The 26566-nt window shown below is 42.7% G+C and overlaps 1 protein-coding gene across 10 annotated transcripts in view; it reads left to right on the plus strand.

Moving 5' to 3' along the window:
- The window catches only part of MYOCD (myocardin), a 157723-nt gene that overhangs the window by 72346 nt on the left and 58811 nt on the right, over positions 1-26566 (plus strand). For 9 of the 10 annotated variants that reach the window (XM_033962042.1, XM_033962039.1, XM_033962038.1 and 6 more), the window contains 3 exons: positions 4734-4809; positions 11577-11738; positions 24885-25063. In XM_033962042.1, the coding sequence (XP_033817933.1) occupies positions 4758-4809; positions 11577-11738; positions 24885-25063 (393 nt within the window). In that variant the 5' untranslated portion in view covers positions 4734-4757. The remainder of the gene's footprint in view (positions 1-4733; positions 4810-11576; positions 11739-24884; positions 25064-26566) is intronic. The other variant, XM_033962041.1, reaches the window with a different exon arrangement.

Here is a 26566-nt window from a genome sequence, read left to right on the forward strand (position 1 = left end):
AAAACTCACAAATATTCTCTATGTTGTACAAATAACAAAGGGACAGAAGAAAGTCTTCATATCTCAACACGAGTCTTCATAAATCCTTTCAATGAGAAAAATCCCCCAAAAAATTTCTTCTGCTGGGTTTGTAGACATCTTGCCCAAAATGTCCCATCATATTTGTAAGTTTTCCTGGAGTTGGTTTGGGCTTGTTTGTACTGACAACTATTGTGGAGGTTTTTCTTAATGACCACTGATTAAGCTGTGCTTATTTGATTTGTAGCTAATGCTCTTATTAATTAAGCACAGTATCTACTGAGGTCTTTTTTTTTCTCCATGTTATTGTACATCCAAGACTGAAATAAATAAGACTTTTCATCATCTTACTGGCTCTTGTGGAGTGCTCATTGTCCATTTGCACTGTCTTCTTTACACAAATCTAAGTGCAAATCTGGTTTACGAGTGAGGTGAATTTGCAGATGACACTAAATTGTTCAAAGTTGTTAAAACGTATGCAGATTGTGAAAAATTGCAGGCGGACCTTAGGAAATTGGAAGACTAGGTATCCAAATGGCAGATGAAATTTAATGTGGACAAATGCAAAGTGATGCACATTGAGAAGAATAACCTGAATCACAGTTACCGGATGCTAGGGTCCACCTTAGGGATTAGCGCCCAAGGAAAGGATCTGGGTTTCATCGTAGACAATACAATGAAATCTTCTACCCAATGTGTGGTGGCGGCGGCCAAAAAAGCAAATAGGATGCTAGGAATTATTTTAAAAGGGATGGTTAACAAGACTAAGAATGTTATAATGGCCCTGTATTGCTTCATGGTGCGACCTCATCTGGAGTATTACGTTCAATTCTGGTCTCTTTATCTCAAGAAAGATATAGTGGCGCTAGAAAAGGTTCAAAGAAGAGTAATCAAGATGGTAAAGGGGATGGAACTCCTCTCATATGAGGAAAGACTAAAATGGTTAGGGCTCTTCAGGGCTGAGGGGAAATATGATTGAAGTCTACAAAATCCTGAGTGGAGTAGAACAGGTACAAGTGGATCGGTTTTTCACTCCATCAAAAATTACAAAGACTAGGGGACACTCGATGAAGTTACAGGGAAATACTTTTAAAACCAATAGGAGGAAATTTTTTTTCATTCAGAGAATAGTAAAGCTCTGGAACGCGTTGCCAGAGGATGTGGTAAGAGCGGATAGCGTAGCTGGTTTTAAGAAAGGTTTGGACTAGTTCCTGGAGGAAAAGTCCATGGTCTGTTATTAAGACATGGGGGAAGCCACTGCTTGCCCTGGATCATAACATGGAATGTTGCTACTCCTTGGGTTTTGGCCAGGTACTAGTGACCTGGATTGGCCACCATGAGAACGGGCTACTGGGCTTGATGGACCATTAGTCTGACCCAGTAAGGCTATTCTTATGTTCTTATGGCATATGTAAAATCTGGGGGCTTGAGGGCAGTGGCATAGTAAGGGGGGGTGTCGGTCAGTCCCAGGCGTCGTCTTGGTGGGGGCACCAGCTCCCATCCTCTTCTCCGCTCCCCACTCCTTCCCGCTCCTCCCCCGCTATGTGCGTGTGTCAATTGCCCATACCGTGCCTCTAGCTCTTTACCAGCATGATCAGCAACTCCAATTTGCTGCTCACGCCAGCATCTGCTCTCCCTCCAACATCACTTCCGGGTCTCCTGCTTAGGAAGTGGCATCCAAGGGAGAGCCAGCGCCGATGCGGGCAGCAAGTTGGAGATGCTGCTCACGCTGGGAATGTGAGAGGTACAGGAGAAGGGAAGGGGCGCATGGCAGGAGGGGCAGAGAAGGGGGGCATGGAGCAGAGAAGAGGATGAGGGAGGGGCGCCTCTCACCCTCACTACGCCACTGCTAGCAGGTGACTGTTTTTAGCCTATTCTTTGCAGAAAAGTAGACACATACACAGAAAATGCGTGTATGTGTTTATGCCCACCATAGAACTGGTATAAATGTTCTTGCTTTAATCAGGAGATATATGTATATGTACCTTATAGAACATAAGAACATAAGCATTGCCTCTGCCGGGTCAGACCAGGGGTTCATCGTGCCCAGCAGTCCGCTCCCGCGGCGGCCCCCCAGGTCCATGACCTGTAAGTGGTCCTTAACCTAAATTCTTTATTCCCTATTCATTTAGTACCTGTATAGTTACCCTCTATCTGTATTCTTCAATAACCCTTCTCCTTCAGGAAGTCATCCAATCCCTTTTTGAAGCCCAATATTGTACTCTGCCCTATCACCTCCACTGGGAGCGCATTCCAGGTGTCCACCACCCTCTGAGTGAAGAAGAACTTCCTAGCGTTCGTTTTGAATCTGTCTCCTTTCAATTTTTCCTGAATGCCCTCTTGTTTTTGTTGGCCCGGTTAGTCTGAAGAATCTGTCCTTCTCCACCTTCTCTATGACTTTCATGATTTTATAAGTCTCTATCATGTCCCCTCTAAGTCTCCACTTTTCCAGGGTAAAGAGCCCCAGCCTCTCCAACCTTTCAGCATATGAAAGGTTTTCCATGCCCTTTATCATCCTTGTCGCTCTTCTCTGGACCCTCTCGAGTATCGCCATGTCCTTCTTAAGGTAGGGCGACATTATAGGTTTCACATTCAAAGTGATGTAATTCCAGTATTCCAGGTATAATGAGATTATGCAAAGATCATGTTTCTTTTAAGAAAATGTGAAAAAAACACAATTGTTTGTGGACGCCTTACTCTGTGGTTATTATTTGTTTTAGATTTAAAGAATTCTGTATTGAGGAAATTTGTGGGGAAGACTTATTTGTTTACTGCATTATGGGCTTGTTTTACAAAGTCGCGCTAGCGGCTGCCGCGCGGCAACAGCCCCGAAGCCCTTTAAATCTCTATGGGCTTCGGGGCCGTTACCGCGCTGCAGCCGCTAGCGCGGCTTTGTAAAACAGGCCCTTTATAATGTCTGTTTGTGCTTGAAACTGTGGATGTAAATGTTTTGTACATCGCTTAGATTTAAGCGATTCATAAATTTTTTTTAAAATAAATAAATAATCATCCAGCAATGGCTTCTAGATGGCCAAATCACTTATATGGTGCTATCTGTTCACATTCAGCAGCAGTTATCTGGTTAACACCGCTGACTATCACCATCATATATTATTAAATTACATTGGCTGCCAATACGCGCAAGGATAAATTTTAAGCTTTGGGTGACAATTTTTTAATATTTTATATGACCAGGGACCGTCGTATCTGCAGGAATTAGTCTCCTTATCAGTAGGTAGATCAGGACATGCTTAAGGAAGCAGTTTTACCTTCAATTCCACTCCCCAAAACAAATTAGGTCACTTACACAATGGAATGCATCTTTTTTCATTACCAGTCACCTCTAATCGGGAATGACTTACCGTTTTTAATTAGATCAGAAGTTCGTTATATGATTTTTAGGAAGCTTTTATGTTCAAATGTTTTTATTATTTCAATTATAAACAAACAAATACAATAATCTTTCAGTAAACAACAGTGCAATCACATCCCCCCCCCTCACTATCCCTCCCCACCCCAAGAGTCCAGTTTCTATAGATATAACTGAGAGTCTGAGTCCAACTTAAAGATTCAATAGTCAACTACGAGCATGCGGTGTGAGATCTCGCCAGAAGCATTCCCAGGTCCGACAGAATCTACGACCTGGTCCACGATCCAAGTCTCCCACCAGTCTCCGCTCCAGCGTAGCATGGATTATCATCAGTGATCTCCATTGTGCATAGGAAGGGGGATCACGGGACAGCCAATTAGTGAGTATAGCTTTCTTCCCCATCAAGAGCACTCTAGTAACGAATGCTGACATTCCCCTGGGCTTGGGCGTGGCTATATTGTAGTATCCAAATAATGCTCTCAGTTGCGGTAGCCAGCGCCTCCCCCAGAGCGTCATAATATACTGTCCGTGATGTCTCCAAAACTGCAGAATTTTGGGGCAAGCCCAAAACATATGGCCCAAAGAAGCATGAGCCTGATCACATTTCGGGCAGGAATGAGACGCAGTGAACCCCCATCCGGGCTGCGCGTTCCGGCGATTGCATTTCCCTAGTGAGTGACATGAGGAGTTTTAGGAAGCTTTTAAAACCATTTTTATTAACACATTTTTATTTTGAAATTGGTTATGATTTGTATTTCAAGGAATTTGTTAGTCCACTGTGTTTAACTGGGTCTGTTTCCAGTGATTGAATTCACTGTGATCTGCCATGAACTCATAAGGGCTTTGGCGGAATACAAATGGTAATGCAATCTAATACACCGCTAAACTCAAGCCCATCTGTTTTGTGGGTGGTCCACTGGCATAGTGCGATATTCAGTAATCTAAGTTTAGTAGTCAAATTGGATTGCATATCTTTATGTGGTATTGCTTAAGTGGTTAAGATCTGAATATCGCACTAAACCACATAGGAGATAGCTGGCTGTATAACGGCAGTGCCCGGATATGGCCCGACATTGAATTCCCATGAATAACACCAGCAGCAGCCAAAAATCTGCTCACCACTGCCAGTTGAATCAGCCCTTGTGTATATATATATATAAGTGTGCATCCACACTCCACCTAGATGGGTGCATGCAAAAATGGCTAGAAAACTGGTGGCTCCTTCAATAATTATCTCCATGGTGTCCTTGGAAATCAATGACTTTAAACACTGACCCATATGTGTTTTATAATTCTTTCTTCATGTATTGCAAAATATAGATAAATCACTCTCTCTTTTGTGCAGACTGAAAATTGTGTCAAACACAAGATGAGGAACCGGCCCGAGAGGTCTGATTTGATCAACCTGCACATTCTACAAGGTAAGGCTAACTCTGAGCTTGATGAGAACGGGGATGAACTTGAAGTTCTATCACTGAGAACGCTTTTCATCTCATGGGTTAGAGCAGGGGCGTCAAAGTCCCTCCTCGAGGGCCGCAATCCAGTTGGGTTTTCAGGATTTCCCCAATGAATATGCATGAGATCTATTAGCATACAATGAAAGCAGTGTATGCTAATAGATCTCATGCATATTCATTGGGGAAATCCTGAAAACCTGACTGGATTGCGGCCCTCAAGGAGGGACTTTGACATCCGTGGGTTAGAGGGACTGACCGTTCTTCCTTCCTTAGCCTGTTTTGTGATTGACATGTGGACATATCACCATGGTAATTCAGCTAGTGAAAGCTTCTCCAGCTTCAATCAAAGGGAGCAGCCTAGGTGTGCTAGATGCTGGAAGCAGGGGAAGAAAGAGGGAAAGAAGCTAGATGGGTTTGGAGAGGAGAGAGACACATTGGTGAGGAAGAGAGAGGAAATCTGGGTAGAGGAAGGTAACAGAAACAGGGGAAATTATGTGCATGGAGGTATAGGGACAGAGACATAAAGGGGGAGATACATGGGGATGGTATATGGACACAGGGGAGTCAATGCTAGATACAATGGGGAAATATTAGAAATGGGGAAAATAGGAACACAGAAGTGAGATGGTTTGTGCGAATGGGATCAGATGGTTTGCGGGGACAGGATGGGGACTGAGCTTGCAGGGACAGGGCGGAGACGGGGACAATTTTTTCCCCATGTCATTCTCTACTCTGTAGTACTTCACTGATTGGTTTAGCGCTCTCTACAATGTTTCCTCTTTACGCATGTCTGCAGCTGTGAGTTTTCTGCCCTCCCCATTTTATTTTAAATTTGATGTAGTTTTATCCCCGTTGTGGGTATTTTTGCATTTTGAAGCAAATTTGGAGCTCTGCCTACTTGAGAATTCACAGACTTTGGTCTGTAGCTGACAGACCGATTCCTTTTGGGTACCTGTTAGTCAGTCTGCATAGTTTTCCTTGGAACTCAGGGCTGTCTCTGAAGTAATCTCACCTTCTGTTAAAGCAGGGGTCGAGCGCAGACTGTTAGGCATGCTTAGGGGGCTCAGCGGTGTTCCGCAGCATGTTGACTGCATTTTTGCGCCTCCGGTGGTCCGTTGGGGTGGAGGCATAGTCAGACAATGGAGTCTGACCGGCAGCCCAAAGACCAGCTTTGTCAGAGCATTCCCAGCATTGTGTCAGTGAATTCTTATTCAGCTACTGAGTAAGAGCTGTGAGCAGGTAGATCCAGTATATCGGGTCACAGTGGGTATAAGGAGCTGACAGCTTGTGAGTTTCTGCATGTTCCCCTGGGTTCGCCCTCCTGAAAAATTCTGAAATCGCCATTTTTGGACTTTGGGAAGTGTGAGAAATATCATATTTTGGGCGTGAATTTGGTGCCAGCGGCCATCTTGGATTTTTAGCAATCTTTTTTTTTTCTTCTTTTCCCTGCTTCTTCAAAACTGCAATTTTTACTGAGATTCTTAAGAGGAAGACGGTAGAAAAATAACAGTCAATATTCTGGCTCTGAGGTCAGTGTATGTATTTTTTAATCACTGAGTACTTTAATCACTGAGTATCCAAGTATCTTTAATCACCAAGTATCTTGGGAAAATCTACTGCTTATTCCTATGATAAGCGGCATAAAATCTGTTTGACTACTTGGGATCTAGCTAGGTACTTGGAAACAGGATATTGGGCTTCATGGATCTTCGGTCTGTCCCAGTAGGGCAATTCTTATGTTCTTATGATATTCAATACTACAACCTGAATAGTGACCAGCATTGAACAATAAAAATGCGCCTCTTCCTCTAACTTTCTGTAAAATCGCTCCAGTCTAAATACCACTGCCTACACCAGTGGTTCCCCACCCTGTCCTGGAGGACTACCAGGCCAATCGGGTTTTCAGGCTAGCCCTAATGAATATGCATGGAGCAGATTTGCATGTCTATCACTTCTATTATATGCAAATCTCTCTCATGCATATTCATTAGGGCTAGCCTGAAAACCCGATTGGCCTGCTGGTCCTCCAGGACAGGATTGGGAAACACTGGCCTACACAACAAGATCAACCATCACTGATACTGCCATACTGTCCATACCATGTCATACATAACACATATTATCATGCGCTGTTATTCGAGTTACCATATAGCTCCAGAAAAAGGAGGACGGATTGAGACATCTGGGTTTCACCTCCATTGCTTTCAATGGAAGTAAAACCCAGAGGTCTTAATCTGTCCTCCTTTTTCTGGAGCCCTACGGTAACCCTAGCTGTTAAGTACTATCTTGCCATGCTACGTACTGTCATGCACTGTCATTGCCGATACGTCCACACTCTGCCAGACGTAGGGTTATCAGATTTTTCCTTTGGGAAAATCTGGACCCATGGCCACGCCCCGTTCCGCTCCCACCCCCAGAGGGCATCTCCACATGCGCGGACGGAGCAGACCGCGAGTGGTTTTCTTCACCCGCTGGCGTGCCAGTTGCCCTCTCCTGCCTCCCCTGCCTTTTGACAAGCAAAAAAGGTTTTTCAAAATTCATGAGGGCTCCTGGAACGGAACCCCCATGAATTTCGGGGGAGAACTGTATAGGGTAGATACAATGTCTACTGTCAGTGACTCAGCTGTGTGTAATGGGCAACACTTACGGTACAGTAAAAGCACAGTACGGACACTCTTTAATTGCAAGTCTCTTTTTTATCAATTAAATTTGTAAGCAACAAATATCATCGTCTATTGTATACATAAAACAGTCCCTTCTAAGCAATGATATTTCACAAGGAGGGAGACTGGAAAAACATTACATAAAAATGAAATGTAGAACTGGAAAAAAAAAATGCAAGCACCTTTACTAGTTCTGTATACTCCTGCCCCAAGAACCATACTAGGTTGGAGAAGAAAGAATACAGGGTAAGCAGGGACTGCTGAGTGCCCAATTTGTACCCTAGTGAAGAGCCAGACTCCTAACTGGAACCTGAATGTGTGAAGGTCCTATCCTTCGGCCTCCATTTCAGTATGTTATGTCATTGGGACAATTTCTCTAAATAGGTTCGTTTTGTGCATACTATATGGCAGGGTACATTTGATAATGTCAGTCCATTCTTGGCCGATAAATATATGGATTCAATATAAACTAGCATGTGTAGTTCATAAACCTCTTCACGGTGAAAACTATGAAGAGGTTATTAAATTGCTTGCATTTCCAGCTTATAGCTTAAATTCTCACTTCCCACAAACTTTACAAATAGGTTACCCATGTTTGAGAAATATTTGATTAAAATCCTTTTATGATCATTCCTTTTCTTACCAAGGTGCTAAGATTTGGAACGCTTTACCTCAAGGGGTGAGATAAGTTCCATCTTACTTACAGTATTATCAGAACAGTTAATTATGTAAATGTGAAATGTACATCCCTCAGATGCTGAGGTTTTTATCGGTTGTAATCCACTACAAATCTTTTCATAATATGGGTGGAATATAAAACATACATAGAATACGCATGAATGTACCTTGCTCGTAGGTCAAGACATGTGGAGTATGATCTGTCTTAAATTTACTGCTAACGCTCACCATAAAACTTGCATTATGCCAAAGGGAGCTTCCCTCTGGAGTTCGTAACATGTATTGAAACATCTCTAGATTTCTTGGGAAATTCTTTTGATCAAGCCTGTGGCACCCAAAATGATGGAAAGTATTTCTGTATCTTTCTGGCATTTTTTTCTTGGTCTCGGGCTGCATTTCTTACCAATCTCACACCGTACGACATATCAAATTCTCTTGCTTGTTTTCAAAATCAAACTTACCCATTCTCCAGTTTTCCTCAATAAATACATCATTCCTTACTCCTCATCCAGGACCCTTAGATCCGCTGACCAGAACCTGTTAACCGTTCCCTTGATTAAAGATCTTTATTACATCAGAAACACAAATTTCTCTGTCACAGCTCATACACTCTGGAATGCTATGCCATCCCACCTCCGTCATGAAAATTCTCTCAATAAACTTAAAACCAATCTTAAAACCTTTATGGACACATTCAAAACAGTAAAATAAAATTGCTCTTCCAACTGCAGCGTCCTTCTTCCTTTCCCTCATGAGAACCGCTTCTATGAAGCGACCCTGATGTTCCTTCCCATCCACTCATACCTCTTCTTATTTTTATTTTTTTAATGTAATTACTCATCTTCCCTTCCCTTCCCCTATCTCCTTCTGTATCGTTTATGTTATCATCTTAATCTTGTTTCCTCCAATCCTTTTTATTTTTAAAATTTTATGTTTTATATTATTTTAGCATTGTAAACCGACCAGATGCATGTTGATGATCGGTATAACAAATATGAATAAACTTGGAAACTTGGAAATCTTGATACTTGAGGATCTTCTCTTTCTGTACTCTGTATAAAGAGTCCCTTACACAGAGGTTTTAGCCACTGTTCTGCCTACTATTTGAGTGAGGAGTAGAGTAGCACTTAGGACCTCATAGCACCCCAGCCCCCAGATGTACCGTGTATGTAAGGTTACCAGACGTAAAGGAAAACCCAGACATGTCCTCTTTTTAGACGACTGTCTGGGGTCCCAGCCGGACTTTCCAAAACCTGGCAGTTTGTCCGGGTTTTGGAAAGCCCCGAGAAGCTACGGCCCCGTCTGAGCACGCTCGAGTGACATCACACGCATCCCCACATGCTCCAGGCCCTCCTGATGTGGCTGGAGTTTGTCGGGGAAGAAGAGAGGAGGTGGGAAATTTCATGGCGACACCAGGAAGTTCTTATTCACCGATAGAGTGGTCGATCGTTGGAATGAACTTCCGCTTCAGGTGATTCAGGCCAGCAGCGTGCCGGATTTTAAAAGGAAATGGGATACACATGTGGGATCTCTAGGGGGGTAAAAATGTAGATGGGATACACATGTGGTATCTCTAGGGGGGTAAATTCAAGGGGTTGGGGTTGTTAGAGTGGGCAGACTTGATGGGCTATGGCCCTTTTCTGCCGTCATCTTCTATGTTTCTATGTTTGTGAGGGCAGGGCTGCAGGCTGAATTGGGAGGGACTGGGGTAGAACGGGGCAGAGCCGAATGTGGGCCTGAAAGTGGCCGGGATGGAACAGGGCGGGGCCTGAGGCAGAACAGGACGCAGCCACGTGTCCAGGTTTTTGCGGCACGAAAAATGGTAACCCTGTATGCATGAGATTGTCTCCTGTCTGGGATCCATTTCCACACATGGATGCTTCCAATTAAGAGCAATGTGTGTACATGATTACATCTAGATCCCTAAAGGAAATATAGTATATTAACACGAGTCCCAGGGAGATCTTTTACCTGAAAGATTATATTACATTACATTACATTACAGACTTCTATTCCGCCATTACCTTGCGGTTCAAGGCGGATTACAAAAGATTTATGAAAGGGGGGTTACAAAGGAAGAACATTAGTCATTTCAAGAGTTGTAAAGAGTAGAACATTTGTCAGTATTTGAACGGTAAAAAGTGAAGAGGAGTAGGTAGAGATTTAGGAAGAAAGGGAAACTATATTCTGGATAGACTGAACCTCAGTATGCAGGAAGCCAATTGTCCTATTAACTGATCATATTAAAGGGATCGCAGACACAGATATAGTGGAGGATGGAGTTTACAGTGTTCCCCCAGCACTGAAAGACTCCCTCAGAAGCATAATTGTTTTGCACTTGAGTTTAGTAAAGCAAGATAGAGCTCTCCACTTCAAGCTCTGAGCTATCTTTTGGAGGAACTTCTGTCTTAGGACCTTGACGGGGAAATCCCTTTCCCCCATGGAAAACCTGCTCCGCCAGAGAAGAGCGTGTTTGCTGAGAGCAATACTAGTAAGGAAAGGAACTGGGAAGAAATAAATGGACTACCCTAAGATCAGGACACTACCACCTCTCCTTACAATATAGAAACAGTAATACAATGTAGTCAATGCTTAATATAACTGCTCAACTTTTCCAGGCCAGAGAGGTTTACGATATAGTTTAAACATCTCTAAATCCCATAAAGAAGTGTGCACAAGGTATTAACCTTGAACAGGCACCTCACCCATCCACTCACTTCCAACGCCAGTTCCAGGGGGTTCTAATTGCACTCCTGAAAGACTGCATAGAATCATAGAGTTTATGGAACAATGCATTAAATATCTCACACTTTCGGATGTCCGAGAAAGTCCAGTCTAAACAGGAATAAGGAAGTATTGGAAGTTAAAGAGAAGCAGGAGAACTTGAAGAGCCTGAGGGAAAACATCATAGTGCAATTAGGTACAGGATAAAAATACGGATTAAGTGGAGTGAGAAGGAGTGAGTGGAGATCTCAGTAGAAGAGAAGTGGAATTCAATTAGATAAATGAACAGCGCTGTCCTGTAGTGTTTCGTAACTATATTCTATAATTTCTGCTCTTCTCTTAGAAGAAGCTTACGAGGGCCGCTGAAAAGTTCTCAGCCCAGCCAAGAAGAGAATGATGTGGAGCCATGAAACTTACAAGTTATTCCACAGTTTTCATGACACTTTTCATTTCAATGATATGAAATGAAACGAATAATGTCAAGTAAAGTGTGGACTAACTTGTAAGTTTCATGGCTCCACATCATTCTCTTCTTGGATGGGCTGAGAACTTTCCAGTGGCCCCTCGTATAATGCAAGCTTGGAGTAAATAGATCCAGGAAGACCACATATTGTATAGACACTGGATTCATGCCGTTGAACTGATTCCTGTGATTTCGGCTTCTAGACTCAGCTGCAGAAGGGACCATTCAGACTGCTCAAGTGAAACTGAAAAGAGCCCGCCTTGCCAATGACCTGAATGAAAAAATTGCTCTCAGACCAGGTCCTTTGGAGCTGGTGGAGAAGAATATTATTCCCATTGATTCATCAGTGAAAGAAGCCATGAAAGGTAGTTCAAGAAAAGCTTGATCTGATTTTTCTTCAAAATAAAGAATTTCTCACACTATAAATATTGATTGGCATAGATAAATGTGTTGAGTAGATAGGTTTTTCTCTTTTAATTTATTAGTCTTCAAAATTTGATGCCAAGAACATTTTCTGTTTGTATGGATATGAAATACAATAGATTTCTCAGAATATGACACTCAAAAATTATAATTCTAGTTAATCTATCTAAGTCTGACACATAAGAAAGTCTGTACCCATTTTGACTACATGTATAGGAGAGCCATTCTTCTATTCAGTCTGTTCTATGGCCGATCTAAAATGCAGACCATATGCTATTTCCCTTTAGCAATGCACAGGCAGGTTTTGCACACGCAAAGTCATCACGAAGGGGTGCTGTAAAGTTCTCAGTCCAACCAAGACGAGAATGACATGGATATGTTTCAATCAATGATCTGAAACAATGTCAAAGCATAAAATTTTGTTTCTGCAAACAGGCACTTAACGAAATAAGATAACATTCTTTTCCGCTATAGTGGCAAAATAACACGTGATATAGGAAGTTGGTTGGGCTGAGAACTTTTCAGCACTTCCTCATATAGCATGCATAACAAGCTTCCAGAACATGAAAAAAAAAAAAAAAAAAACAATGCCAGAAAATGATAGCCATTAACAATTCCTGACATACTTTTTAATCATAATATTGAATATTGAAATACAGTACCAGTACATTCCGTCTGGCAGTTTATGTCCTGAAGCTAGGGCACAGACAAACAGATGTGATCTCCACATAGGCATTCTTAGAAGGATTCTTAAAATAGGTTAAGAGCTAAAGTTTTCAATAATAACAGTGAAAGCCCAAAGGTAGATTGTAAAAGAATATAGATAACTAGTATTTTAGCCCGTTACATTAACGGGTGCTAGAAGTCTGGTCGACTCTCATAGTCCCTTGCTGCTGGCCCCCCCCCCCTTCCCTTTCCGTGGTCCCGACTCCAAACCTGCCGACTCCAGCAGCGTCTGCAGCACTGTACACACGCTGCTTCGGGGCCTTCTATGGCCCCGAAGCAGCGTGTGTAGAGTGATGCAGACGCTGCTGGAGTCGGCAGGTTTGGAGTCGGGACCGCGGGAAGGGAAGGGAAGGGGGGGGGGGGCGGCAAGGCAAAGAACTTACTTTTACCAAAGCAGGGAGTCCAGCGCTGGCGGCCAGTCCTGCCGGCGAGTGTAGTTAGGTGCTGTAAGGCTGGGGACCCGCGCATGCGCACTCCTGCCACTACCGGGAACCCTTTGCCACGATCCAGCCAGACATATAAGATCTTCCCCCAGCATTCCATTGGATAGATCAATCTACCTGCTTTTAAATATCAGCAGCAGTGGGAGAACAACTGCTTTTACACCTAAGCAGCATTGGGACCAACCGCAACTACCAAGAGCCCATAGACCAGATCATGACAGGAGTGTGAGCTCCACACCTCCTGCAGTCCGCTAGGAAGATCAACTGCTTTAACACCTAAGTAGCAGCAAGACCAGCTGCCTATAATAGGAGCCCTTGCCCCGATCCAGCCAGGCATGTGAGCTCCTCCCCCTATATCCCGTTTAAGAGATCAATCTACCTGCTTTAAATATCAGCAGCAGTAGAAAAACAACTGCTTTTACATACAAGCAGCAGCGAGACCTACCGCAACCACCAAGAACCCACAGACCCGATCCTGCCAGGAGTGTGAACTCCTCCCCCTGCAGTCCATTGGAGAGATCAATCTGCCTGCTTTTAAATATCAGCAGCAGTGGAGATCAACTGCTATTACACCTAAGCAGCAACGAGACCAGCCACAACCACCGAGAGCACACAGACCCGATACTACCAAGAGTGTTAACTATTCCCCCCCTGCAATCCGCTAAGAAGATCGACTGTCGGCTCCGGGCGGCTTTCCCGCAGAGGAGAGAATCCTGCATTCACCGTGGGCCTCATCTGGGGCAGCCTCCTTGGAGCGGCTGGGGCACGGGCAGTGTGTCTGGGAGGGAATGCATGGATGGGAGAACATCTCAGGGGAGGAGACATAGGCATCCTGGGACTGTCGGCCAAGTCTCTTCCCTGAAGAAGCCCTTTCTGGAAACGTCAATCGCTCCTCCTAAACTTACTTGCTCCACTTCATCACTTCATCATGCTTCTATTCTTTTCTCTCCTCTCTTCTACCTTCCAAAGTATTTAGATCAATGCTGTCTTGTTAAAATGTTTATTTTATTTTTATTTTTCCTCTAACTCTACTTTTCACTTCTCTATTACCCTCCAGGTACTTTAGTTAGATTGTGAGCCTTCGGGACAGTAAGGGAATTTTTCAAGTACCTTTCTTATTTCTAATCTTAATGTATATTTTCTATAAACCGCTTAGAACCTAACGGATGTAGCGGTATATAAGAAATAAATTACATTACATTACATTACTACAAACCTACATCTCACGGAACAGGGAAAATGGAACACGCAGGTAGGAGTGCGCATGCGCGGCTAGGGTTTTATTATATAGGATTTGTATGGTAGTTTAAAAAATTGCATTCCCAGGTTCTAGATTATTAATCATCCTTTCCTTTCCTTTCCTTTCCTAAGCAAGGTCAGATATTACAACATTTTCAGTCTATGGGGTCCTTTTACTAAGGCGCGCTAACTGATTTAGCACGCGATAAAGATTAGCGCACGTTAAATGCATAGAATATAATAGGCGTCTTAGAATTTAGCGCATGATAAATCAATTAGCGCGCTTTAGTAAAGGGACCCCTATGGCTTGAAAATATGTTTCTACCAAAATAATAGTGACAATAACAAAAATTAAGCATTCTAGGTAATAGAAGTACCAGAACACTTAATCAGCCTTGGACCTTGGACTCCTGCTCTTTTGGCTGCTTGTAGGGACACCACCGCTCCCTTACTCCCTGGCCGCTTGGGTTCCCACGGGTCCTGGAAATTTCACCAGTCCCACTGTCGGTCGGCAAACCTGAGACCCCCCCTTCTTGACTGGCTCCTGCGAGAATGTGCAGGAGCCAGTCAAAAAGCCGCTGAGCACCAACCGCTGTAAGAAGGGAGAGCAAGGGTATGAAAAAGGGGATGTGGAGGAGCGCATGGCCATTAATTAGGAAAATGGGAAAGTCGGCCATTTTCTAGCTGCAGCACAAGTGGCCTTAGCATATGGGAAAGCCACAAATAAGAGGAGCGCTTAATTCACATTTACTGTACATTGAAACATAGAAATAGACGGCAGATAAGGGCCCACGGCCCATCTAGTCTGCCCACCTTAATGTCCCTCCCCTACCTTTGCCCTGTGAATAGATCCCATGTGCCGATCCCATTTGGCCTTAAAATCAGGCACGCTGCTGGCCTCAATCACCTGTAGTGGAAGACTATTCCAGCGATCAACCACTCTTTCAGTGAAAAAGAATTTCCTGGTGTCACCTCGTAGTTTCCCGCCCCTGATTTTCAACGGATGCCCTCTTGTTGTCGTGGGACCCTTGAAAAAGAAGATATCTTCCTCCGCCTCGATGCGGCCCGTAAGATACTTGAACGTCTCGATCATGTCCCCCCTCTCTCTGCGCTCCTCGAGCGAGTATAGCTGCAATTTGTCAAGCCGTTTTTCGTATGGTAGATCCTTGAGTCCCGAGACCATCCGGGTGGCCATTCTTTGCACCGACTCCAGTCTCAGCACATCCTTGCGATAATGCGGCCTCCAGAATTGCACACAGTACTCCAGGTGGGGCCTCACCATGGATCTATACAATGGCATAATGACTTCCGCCTTACGACTGACGAAACCCCTTCGTATGCAGCCCATGATTTGTCTTGCCTTGGACGAAGCCTGCTCCACTTGATTGGCAGACTTCATGTCCTCACTGACGATTACCCCCAAGTCTCATTCTGCTACCGTTTTTGCTAGGATCTCGTCATTAAGGGTATAAGACTTGCATGGATTCTGGCTGCCCAGGTGCATAACTTTGCATTTTTTGGCATTGAAGTTTAGTTGCCATGTCCTAGACCATCGCTCCAGTAGGAGTAGATCGTGCATCATGTTGTCGGGCACTGAATCTTCGTCTGTTGTGCATTTGCCCACTACATTACTCAGTTTGGCGTCATCGGCGAATAATGTTATTTTACCTCGAAGCCCTTCTGCCAAGTCTCTTATAAAGATGTTGAATAGGATTGGGCCCAAGACTGAGCCCTGTGGTACTCCACTAACCACCTCCGTCACCTCGTCACCTCCGTCATTACTGTAGCTTCAGTAAAAGGACCCCGTAGTTTTTTGGATGACTTTAGCCAGCATTGGCTTTACTGTATTCATTAATCTAATTTAATAATCAGTTTCAGCGCCTGTATTGCATAACTCAGTTTGTGAATCATATGTCCTGGTTATGAGATATCTGTCTTGTGTGCAAACCTCTCCCCACCTTAGAATTTTTGAATAGTTGTGTCTGACTTGACCAAATTTGATGTACAGTTATATAATTAAAGGAGGAGAACAATATTGAGGCCACTGAATCTTCAGACTTGGAGAATGCTTATATGGGATTTTTGGTGACGGGTCAAAAGCGTGCGAGGACAAAGGCGCGCCGACAACCCAGCACAGACAACTGAGCGCAGGGCTTGATCGTGCCGAAGAAAACCCGTATTTTAAAGGGTTCTGACGGGGTGTGTGGGGGGGAATACCCCCCCCCACTCTACTTAATAGGGATCGCGCTGCCTCACGCTGCCATGTTGGGGGAGTGTGGGGGGTGTAACCCCCCACATTATACTGAAAACTTAACTTTTTCCCTAAAAAACCAGGGAAAAAGTTAAGTTTCCAGTATAATGAGGGGGGTTACAACCCCCCAAACCCCCCACAACGCCAGCGCGATCTCTATTAAGTAAAGTGGGGGGGGTTCCCCACCAACACCCCCCATCGGAGCCCTTTAAAATACGGTTTTTCTTCGGCGCGATCAAGCCCTGCGCTCAGTTGTCTGCGCTGGGTTGTCGGCGCGCCTTTGTCCCCGCGCGCTTTAAACTATGAACCGGGATTTTTTTTGCCTGAGAAGGTGCCTTGAGACTTTGAACCAAGGCTAGGTGGAATCTATCCTCTCCTTCCTGTGGGCTCCTTTTACTAAGGTGCGCTAGCGGTTTTAGCGCACGCGCTAAACGCTAATGCCTCCATAGAGTTTGCATTAGTATTTTTTTGTTTAGTGCGTGGTTTACGCGCGCTAATCTTGAGCGCACGCTAAAAAACGCTAGCGTAACTCAGTAAAAGGAGCCCTATATTCCTACCTATTTGTTTACTAATCTCCCAGTGACCCTCTATAACCTGGGGGAAGTCATTTGCTCTTGTTATCGTGTTATGACTGTTGTAAACACAGTACATGCAAAGCACTAGAATCTCAATGATACTCAGGAATTGGGGTACCCAGTACCCAGAATTCCGATGCATAGAAATCAAATTTTTTTTGCATCATTTCTTCAAAAGTGAAGCTCGCTTTGAGTTCTTTCTCTTGTTCAGATTAGATTGTTTAAAGTAAATCCAGGTTAAGTCTTAAGTTGCAGCTCAAAATATGTCTCCCATGCTATCTCTCAGGGTACAGCGCTACTTCTGGGTGGTGAGCTGCTGCATAGCTCAGGTCTGATATCAGGGGCTTTTTATATCCAGGCCTTGTCATCACTCATCAATATGCTTGAAGGGACAGGACCCAGTACATTTATAAAAAAAAAAAAAAAGTCACCAAGCAACTACAATTTTGTTAGAGATTAGAGCAGAGACACAGGGTCCCAAAATAAAGGACAGAGAGTATGCAGACCTTGGTATAATGGGAGGGGGGGGGGACATGCATAGCATTCTTTATGCTGATATTAAAACATAAGAGGCAGAAGTGCATAGAGCAGTTACTTAGAAGCTTCCGGATTTTAGTTTGCCACATTAGCAACCTGTTGTTTTGTAGTATGAGAGAATAGATAAAAACCAATGATTAAACTCTTATAACTTACTAGCCTGCCAGATAAAATGTGCTTCTTAACTCCCTCTGAACAGACATGTTTGTTAACCCTTATTTCTGTTTCTTCAATAATGAAATCTGTATATCTGGTCTATTTTCAAAGTATTTTTAACCTTTTATTTAATGTTCACTGGATATCACTCTTGGGAGAATAGGATGATTAATACATATAATATAGCCCAGGCTGTGTTTGGGTTACTAGGTAATTTCAGCTCACCAGAACAGGCTCAATCAAAGCTTGGCATTTAAACCATTGTATGCCAGGCCTTGTATTTCTTATTTTCTCAGATAACTCAAAAAAATCTCACTACAAGACCCTGCATGCACTGGAGCAGGTCACAGGTAACTGGCATCATACCAAGGAGTAAAACTGATTTTATGCTGTTTATCCTAAGAATAAGCATTGGATTTTCCCATCTTAATAATGGCTTATGGGCTTTTTCTTTTAGAAAATTATCTAAACCTTTTTTAAACCCTTCTAAGCTAACTGCTTTTACCACATTCTCTGCCAATGAATTCCAGAGTTTAATACACATCAAGGGAAGAAATATTTTCTCTGATTTGTTTTAAATCTGCTACTTAGTAGCTTCGTTGTATGCCCCCTAGTCCTAGTATTACTGGAAAGAGTAAACTAGCACTTCACATCTGAGTCACGATGTTTGATTAGCTTCTCCAAAAAGAAAATACTGCCTTTGAAAATAGTAAAAAAAAAAAAAAACCTCTACTGTTAGCCCCCCAAAAATATATAGGGGTCCTTTTATCAAAGCGCGGTAGGGGTTTAACGCGCGGAATACCGCACATTAAACCGCCTGCCGCGCTAGTCGCTAACACCTCCATTGACCAGACATTCATTTTTTTGCTTGCCGCAGGGATTAGCGCTTGATGAAATGTCTGACGCGCTAACCCCGCTAGCGCGGCTTGATAAAAGGACCCCATAATCTTTTCTTATCTTTTGGTTTTTATTTTATTTCTATTTATTATCTTAAATATGGACTATTGCAGCTATCACACAATTTATTTTTATTATGTAATTTGATTTTTTTATTACTTTAACCATTGAGTCAGGAAGACAATGAGGACTGAAGTTATCCAAATATATACAGTCTACGAAGCAATGAGTTACAAGGGGGGGTTGAAAAGTTCTCAGCCAAACCAAGTAACTTCCTAAATTCTGAGCTATATAAGAAATAAAATCAAAATCAAAAAAATCATTATTTTGCCACTGTAGCTAAAAAGAGTGTTATTTAATTTCATTGAGTGCCAGGAAATCCCAACATGTCTCCACTTAACTTGGTGGGTCTCTCACTGACTCTTCTGTTTCCCTGGTCCTCCTTAAGAAAACATCCATTGGACCAACCAGCTGCAGTTCCACCCCACCGCTTTTGAATGTCAAGGAAATATTAGCAGTCAAAAGATGTCAGGAGCAAGGAGGACGCTCACAAGACGTTAGGTACAAGTTGCCATCTTGGATTCTCTCAAAGAATTTATGCACGTCACTTTTGTCTGGAATCCAGGTCATATTTTGGACAAGTGAGGAAGATAAATCACATAGTTGAATTCAGGCTATTTGTGGAAGGATCACACTCGTAGGCCCCATAAACTCTTTGCAGGAAGGACAAGACTGAAGATTTTGGCACGTATTTGGACACCTTAAGGAATTACATACAGTGTGTTGCCTGAATACAAGCAAAAAAAAAAAGGTGTTTGACAAAGATCTTGCCATCAATGCCCTATCCTGCTTTGTTTCTTTCTTTTTAGCATTCCTGATAAAATAAATAGTTGCTGAATTTTACCCCACCCTTTTACTATGCCACAGTAGAGGTTTTTACCATAGCCCAGATTGTTAAATGCGCTGACGCTGCTCCAATGCTCATAGAATGCCTATGAGCGTCAAAGCATTTAGCGCCCCGGGCCGCAGTAGAAACCTCTATCGCAGCTTAGTAAAAGAGGGCCTTAATTTGCTATTTTTGGAACAGAGAAATCAGTGGCATAGTTGGTGGGGGCACTGGTACCTCTTCACCCCGCCCTGACACACCATGCCAACCTTGCACCATCCCTCCCCCCCCTCCCAACCCCGTATCTCTGCATTATCTTCACTAGCACAAGTAACTTCTGCCTGTTGCTCATGCCAACCTGATTCCTCTCTGAATCACTTACGGGTCACGAGGCCAGGAAGTGACTTCAGAGGGCATCTAACGCTGGCACAAGGAACATGCTTACAGAAGCATAAGAACATAAGCATGGCCTCTGCCGAGTCAGACCATGGGTCCATCGTGCCCAGCAGTCCGCTCACACGGCGGTCCCCCCAGGTCCATGACTTGTAAGTTCCTCTCCTCAGTTTTTAGCGACGGCCATGGCTGTAACAGCTCTAACGCTCATAGGAATTCTATAAGCATCAGCGATGTTACCATAAGAATAAAAGAATAGCCTTACTGGGTCAGACTAATGGTCCATCAAGCCAGTAGCCCGTTCTCACAGTGTCCAATCCAGGTTACTAGTACCTGGCCAAAACCCAAGGAATAGCAATATTCCATGCTACCAATCCAGGGCAAGCAGAGGCTTCTCCCATGTCTTAATAATGGGCTATGGACTTTTCCTCCAGGAATTTGTCCAAACCTTTCTTAAAGCCAGCTACGCTATCTGCTTTTACCACAATCTCTGGCAACATGTTCCAGATCTTAACTATTCTCTGAGTGAAAAAAATATTTCCTCCTATTGGTTTTAAAAGTATTTCCCTGCAGTTTCATCAAGTGTCCCCTAGTCTTTGTAATTTTTGATGGACTGAAAAATCAATCCACTTGTACCCGTTCTACTCCACTCAGGATTTTGTAGACTTTAATCATATCTCCCCTCAGCCTTCTCTTTTCCAGAATGAAGAGCCCTAACCTTTTTAGTCTTTCCTCATACAAGAGGAGTTCCATCCCCTTTACCATCTTGGTTGCTCTTCTTTGAACCTTTTCTAGTGCCGCTATATCTTTCTTGAGATAAGGAGACCAGAATTGAATGCAATATTTCAGGTGAGGTCGCACCATGGAGTGATACAGAGGCATTATAATATTGGTGATGGGACAAAAGCGCGTGAGACAAACGCGCGCCCCCTTAAAAGCTTATTTTAAAGAGCTCCGATGGAGGGTGTGGGGGGAACCCCCCCACTTTACTTAATACTGTTCACGTTGCCATGTTGGGGGTGTAACCCCCCACATTATACAAAAAACAAAACTTTTTAACTATTTTTTCTAGGAAAAGTTGTTTTCTGTACAATGGAGGGGTTACAACCCCCCAAAACCACTCCCAATGGCAGCACCAACAATGTTAAGTAAAGTGGGTGGTCCCCCCCCACCCCCTGTCGGAGCCCTTTAAAATAAGCTTTTAGAGTGGCACACTGAAGTCTTGCGCTCAAATTGTCCGCTCTCAAATGTCGGCGTGCGTATGTCTCACGCGCTGCTGTCTGTGAACCGTAATATCTTTAGTCTTGTTAACCATCCCTAAAAACCATGCTACAGTTTTGTAAAAGGGAGGGGGGAGGTAAATTAAAAACAGACATAAAATACCAACAATCTTATATACAGTGTACAGGCATCACTGAATTCCACTTCCGTGTTGTTATCTCTTGCAACAGTTGAACAGTCTCATAGAAATCCAAGATGAACTCCTCATTATATTGGGAATGCCTGTTGAAATAAATGAGCTGTCAGCCGCTTTCAAAAAAAATCAAGAGAGTAAGAACTTCTAGATCTTATCGTAATAATTTCCATAATATGAGCCCAGTACGTTAAAAAAAAAATGGTCAGTCTTTGAATTTCTGCCAAATGGAAATATTTCAGTATGGGAACATCCAAAAGCAAATATGTCCTTCACTCATACTGGTGTATGGGGAAAAGTTCAATATTTTATTTATTATTCTATGCCTTTCTCCCAGGAGAGCTCAGAATGGTTTACATGAATCTACTCAGGTGCTCAAGCATTTTTCCCCTATCTGTTCTGGTGGGCTCATAATCTATCTAATGTACCTGGGGCAATGGGGGGGGGGATTAAGTGATTTGCCCAGGGTCACAAGGAGCAGTGTGGGCTTGAACCCACAACCTCAGGGTGCTGAAGCTGTAGCTTTAACCACTGTGCCACACTCTCCTATGTCATAACAAACTATGGCAATCAATGTTGAGTATATAATTTCTTTATCCAGCCTACAATTAATGTGCTATCGAAGTTAGTAGGATCTGGATAAGTTGAACTATTTCGGTCCTCTTAATTCTCATAGGAAGCCTCAGCCCCACCACTCCTCCGCTGTATTATCTTCTAACTGCAGGAAGCATTACGTGGTGCCTCATCATTGGCCATCCATTCTACTATGTTTAAAGTGTCATTTGTGCAACTTCAGTATTGTTGTATAAATGAGGAATAAATATCCAGTATATAAATATAAAGTGCTTAGCTTAGCTTAACATTCAGCCAAAACCTGGGAGTCCGACCCGACATGTTTCGCTCCAAAAGAGCTGTGTCAAGGGTCTCCCGAGGTTGCTGCCGTCATCCGACTCAGTTTCTGATATGTAACTGAGTCGGATGACGGCAGCAACCTCGGGAGACCCTTGATACAGCTCTTTTGGAGCGAAACATGTCGGGTCGGACTCCCAGGTTTTGGCTGAATATTAAGCTAAGCTAAGCACTTTATATTTATATACTGGATATTTATTCCTCATTTATACAACAATACTGAAGTTGCACAAATGACACTTTAAACATAGTAGAATGGATGGCCAATGATGAGGCACCACGTAATGCTTCCCGCAGTTAGAAGATAATACAGCGGAGGAGTGGTGGGGCTGAGGCTTCCTATGAGAATTAAGAGGACCGAAATAGTTCAACTTATCCAGATCCTACTAACTTCGATAACACTCTCCTATGTGGCATTTCCTGGAGAACTGAGCTAAAATCTGTAAGTGGGAAAAATGTTTAAGCCATTTTCTCGAAAGACTAGGCAGACTAAAGGACTCACAGAATTCATCTAAGATCATATCATTTCTCCTGTCCATTCACAAGACTCAATTTAAAAGTAGGATTTTTCCAGGTCAATTAGTCTTGTACATATTCATTAATCTTTAGGCACTGGCAAGTCTAAGAACTTCTGGAAGTCCTATTGGACCAAAGATAAAAATTAATTTTCACTTATAATTGCTGGTCTTTCAATATTTTTCCTGCATTGAAACTTAGCAATGTAACTGATATTCAGTTATGCCTGTTGTACATTGTTTTGGGTGAATCTTGTCAATAGATACAAAAACTCAAAGCTGAATTTATCAATAACCAGGAAATGAATCTTGAAGGCATTGAAGGAAATATGTTGAAATCCTCAGAGCAGATGCTCAGAAACTGGCACCAGCGGTAAAACGGGTTATCACCAAACTTGTACGCACTTTATACATCAACAAATGCTCAGAAGACTCAAATGCCAGTGGTAATGTGTGCACCAAAGATGGCCAACAAATTGCATTTTCATTTTTTAAATGGATGCTGAGGTCAGTAATTATTCCTTCCAAATGCTCAGAAGGCAGCCCTGCAATGCCCAGAAGTAAATGATGGCCTATAATACACCGAAACTTACCCTTGGTTCAGATCCTCAGAAACACCACTCTGTGTTCAATTAATTTTCATTACTCAGAGCTTTAAGTGTTCTGTCATAATAGGATCGCTAAATTTTAGTGGTAATTTTAGTTTATATTAAATTAGGTAATATTTTCTTTAGACTCTATATAAATGCTAATCGGCTGTATGTTTTGAACTGGGTTCATGGATTCCTGGGTTCAAGGTCGTATCAGCTGTTTAAGGATGATACTTTGTCCTATCGTTGGAAAAATTCCTGTGGGGTTCCGCAGGGTTCGCCTTTGTCCCCCATCCTGTTTAAATTTGTTGTAAAGCCTAAAGCTTAAGTTTTACATTTATGTGGATGACATTACCATAGTTATCCTGCTAAACTGTCTATCACCAGAGTTTATAAATCAAACTCTGGATGACTGCTTTTAAATTGAAACTAAATGCAGAAAAAACCAAATTCTTTCTATCAACTCCCAACAATAAGATTAAAGAAACAATGATTCATGTGAACGGTTTGGCTATAATATAGAACAATCCATGAAAATACTAGGTGTGACTTTGGATAAACACTTCACATTGGAACAACATACTGATTTATTGTTTAAGAAATGCATTTCGGTGCTTTGGAAGCTCCGCACCATTAAGAAATATTTTGATGAAACCTCTTTCCATTTATTGGTGCAGTCCTCAATCTTAAGCATTCTTGATTACTGTAATATCATATATCTAGGTGCTTACAAGAAAAATCTCAAAAAATTGAGATTGATTCAAAATACTGCCGTTCGCCATTAATTTTTTTTTTTTAATGGGAGCATATCACTCCTTTTTATCAGAAACTCCGCTGGTTAATGATAGAGTCCAGAATTCTGTTTAAATTCTCTTGTATATGTTATAAATCAGTTTTTGGTATGGCACCTGGCTATCTTGTTTCTCACTTTTCTTTGAGTCACTCTAACAAGAACAGCTGTTTACATATTCTTCTATAAAATCTTGCCATTACAAGAAGTTCGTTGAGAAAACTCTCTCTTTTCAGGCATCTAAATTGAATATATGGCTTGGAAAAATTATGTTAGAGGTTTCTTCCTATTTTGAGTTTAGAAAACTGTTAAAGACACAACTATTCGATAGGTTGATATCTTAATGCATCCTGTTTTAACTTATTACGTTTTTCTTATTATAATCTGATGTATTTTATCTGCTTTTGTATTTTTATCTGCATTAGACATATTAGCTTTAACTTCTGTGAATCGCCTTGAACTTTTCTGGTATGGCGATATACAAGAATAAATTATTATTATTATTATTATAGATTTTAAATTTTTCAAACCTTATTTGCTAGTACTTAACTTTATATGTGGTCAGGATCAGAGACTAGTATCACCTTGGAACTAGTATCACCAGGGACTAGTATCACACTTGTCTCAGCAGCATATGCTGTAGTGTTTACTTCCTAGCAGAAATATGCAGCTTCAGAATATTTGGTACATGGTATCAGCACAGTTTGGGGGCGGTGTGCATTGTAGATATAGAAAAATAACACTCCTATCTTCTCTCCCTTTCTAAGATAATGAAGTTAGCCTCTCCAAACCTTTTGATGCTTTCACCTTTGAGGATGACAGCAGCAATGATGACTTGTCCCCAGAGCAACCAAAAAGTGAAGAATACCAAGGTTCTGCCGCAGCATCTCCACTGGAGACCAAAACCACAGAGGCAAATGTTCCTACTGAATCAGGGATATCTCAGGTAACAAAAATAAAAGTATGGAGAAAGCAACCCAAACATCCAAGCAATTAAAATACAGAAAGACAAAGAGAACATTAGGGATACCCTAGTAACAAATACCACTCCACCCCCAATTCTAAGCTCCTGGCAATCAGCAGATTTAAAGGTTGTGATTGCAATGAGCTAAATCTGGCCTGGATATTAAATACTAAGTTTAATACGAGCACCAGCTTTGAATTTCTGGGTTATCGTAGCTGCTAGAAGTTATTTAGGCCCAGGCGATATTCAGACCAGTTCTTGGCTGAATAAAGTTGACAGCCTTTTTTGCTGTCCTAATTTTATCGATATACCTACCCAGTTTGCAAACTGAAAATTGCCACTAACCCAGAAATTAGCCAATTAAATGCTGAGGCTGTAGCGTCAACCACTGTACCACGCACTCATAGGTTGTCTGTTACTCACATCATAGGATCTCTTATACCATACTACATAGTACTATATTTAGGTATCTTTGAATGTGAGCAAGAGAATGTTTTTAAGACCCTTTTCTATTATCTAGAATTAGGAGCATGGGAGTGTCGCGGGCAGATCTCTAACATGAGAACTGCTTTATACTGTAGAATACTATAAGTTACACGCTTTGCATGGCATACTTTAGCTGGCCTGCTACTTCACAGGAGTAAGATGCTGAGGGCTTTGTTTAGGAAAGGGATTACCTTTTTTCTGTAACTTTCCTGCCATTGCTACTTGCACTGCCAGATGAAGTCCCTGGCCTCAGATCAGCACCCCAAACTTAGCTGGAAAGAGTGATATTTCAGCAAATGATGCAGCATTCCACTGATGGGAAAATGGCCCATCGGCTTTCCTTCCTACAGCAACTGCATTCCGAATGCCAGGGATTCTAAAGCACGTTAAAATCCTGCCCCGCCTCTTAGACTTTGAGATTTTCTCTCCAGAGCCTTGGAGGTGATTGCCGCTTCTGCTGCTGCTGCATCTGGGGCTGAGGTCGAATAAGAGGATGAAAGGCCAGGGGTATCCTTCCTAAGCTCCACTATCTGTTCTTCCTCCTATGGGAAACTGTTGGCCTTGGCAGCATCATTTCCCACTTCCTCGCCATGTAGTGTGCTTTCAACAAGATCTCCCAGACTCTCGGCATCTATGAAATGTTCGATATCTGATGTTCCTGGTGAAAATCCTCATATGAGGATTCATCAGATTCCATGTCTGCTAAAAGCAAGGAAGAGTATGGAACTGCCTCTGTGTTCTGTTGCCCTCCCTGCCACTGGTCTCCTGCCTACCCATCCTGCAGTCTCTCCATTCCTCCGCTTCTCTTTGAAGATGATCAGTGGCGTAGCGAGGGTGAGAGGTGCCCGGGCGGTGGCGCTCCTCCCCCGCCCTCATCTCTGCCTCCCCACTCCTTCCCCAATCCCCCCTCCCTGTTGCATGCACCCCCCCTGCCTTCCCCGTACCTTGAGTTGTTCATCGCCGTGAGCAACGAGAACTTCAATGTGCTTCTCGCGACCC

This window comes from Geotrypetes seraphini, chromosome 10, assembly GCF_902459505.1.
Source record: "Geotrypetes seraphini chromosome 10, aGeoSer1.1, whole genome shotgun sequence".
In the NCBI taxonomy this organism is placed as follows: Eukaryota; Metazoa; Chordata; class Amphibia; order Gymnophiona; family Dermophiidae; genus Geotrypetes; species Geotrypetes seraphini.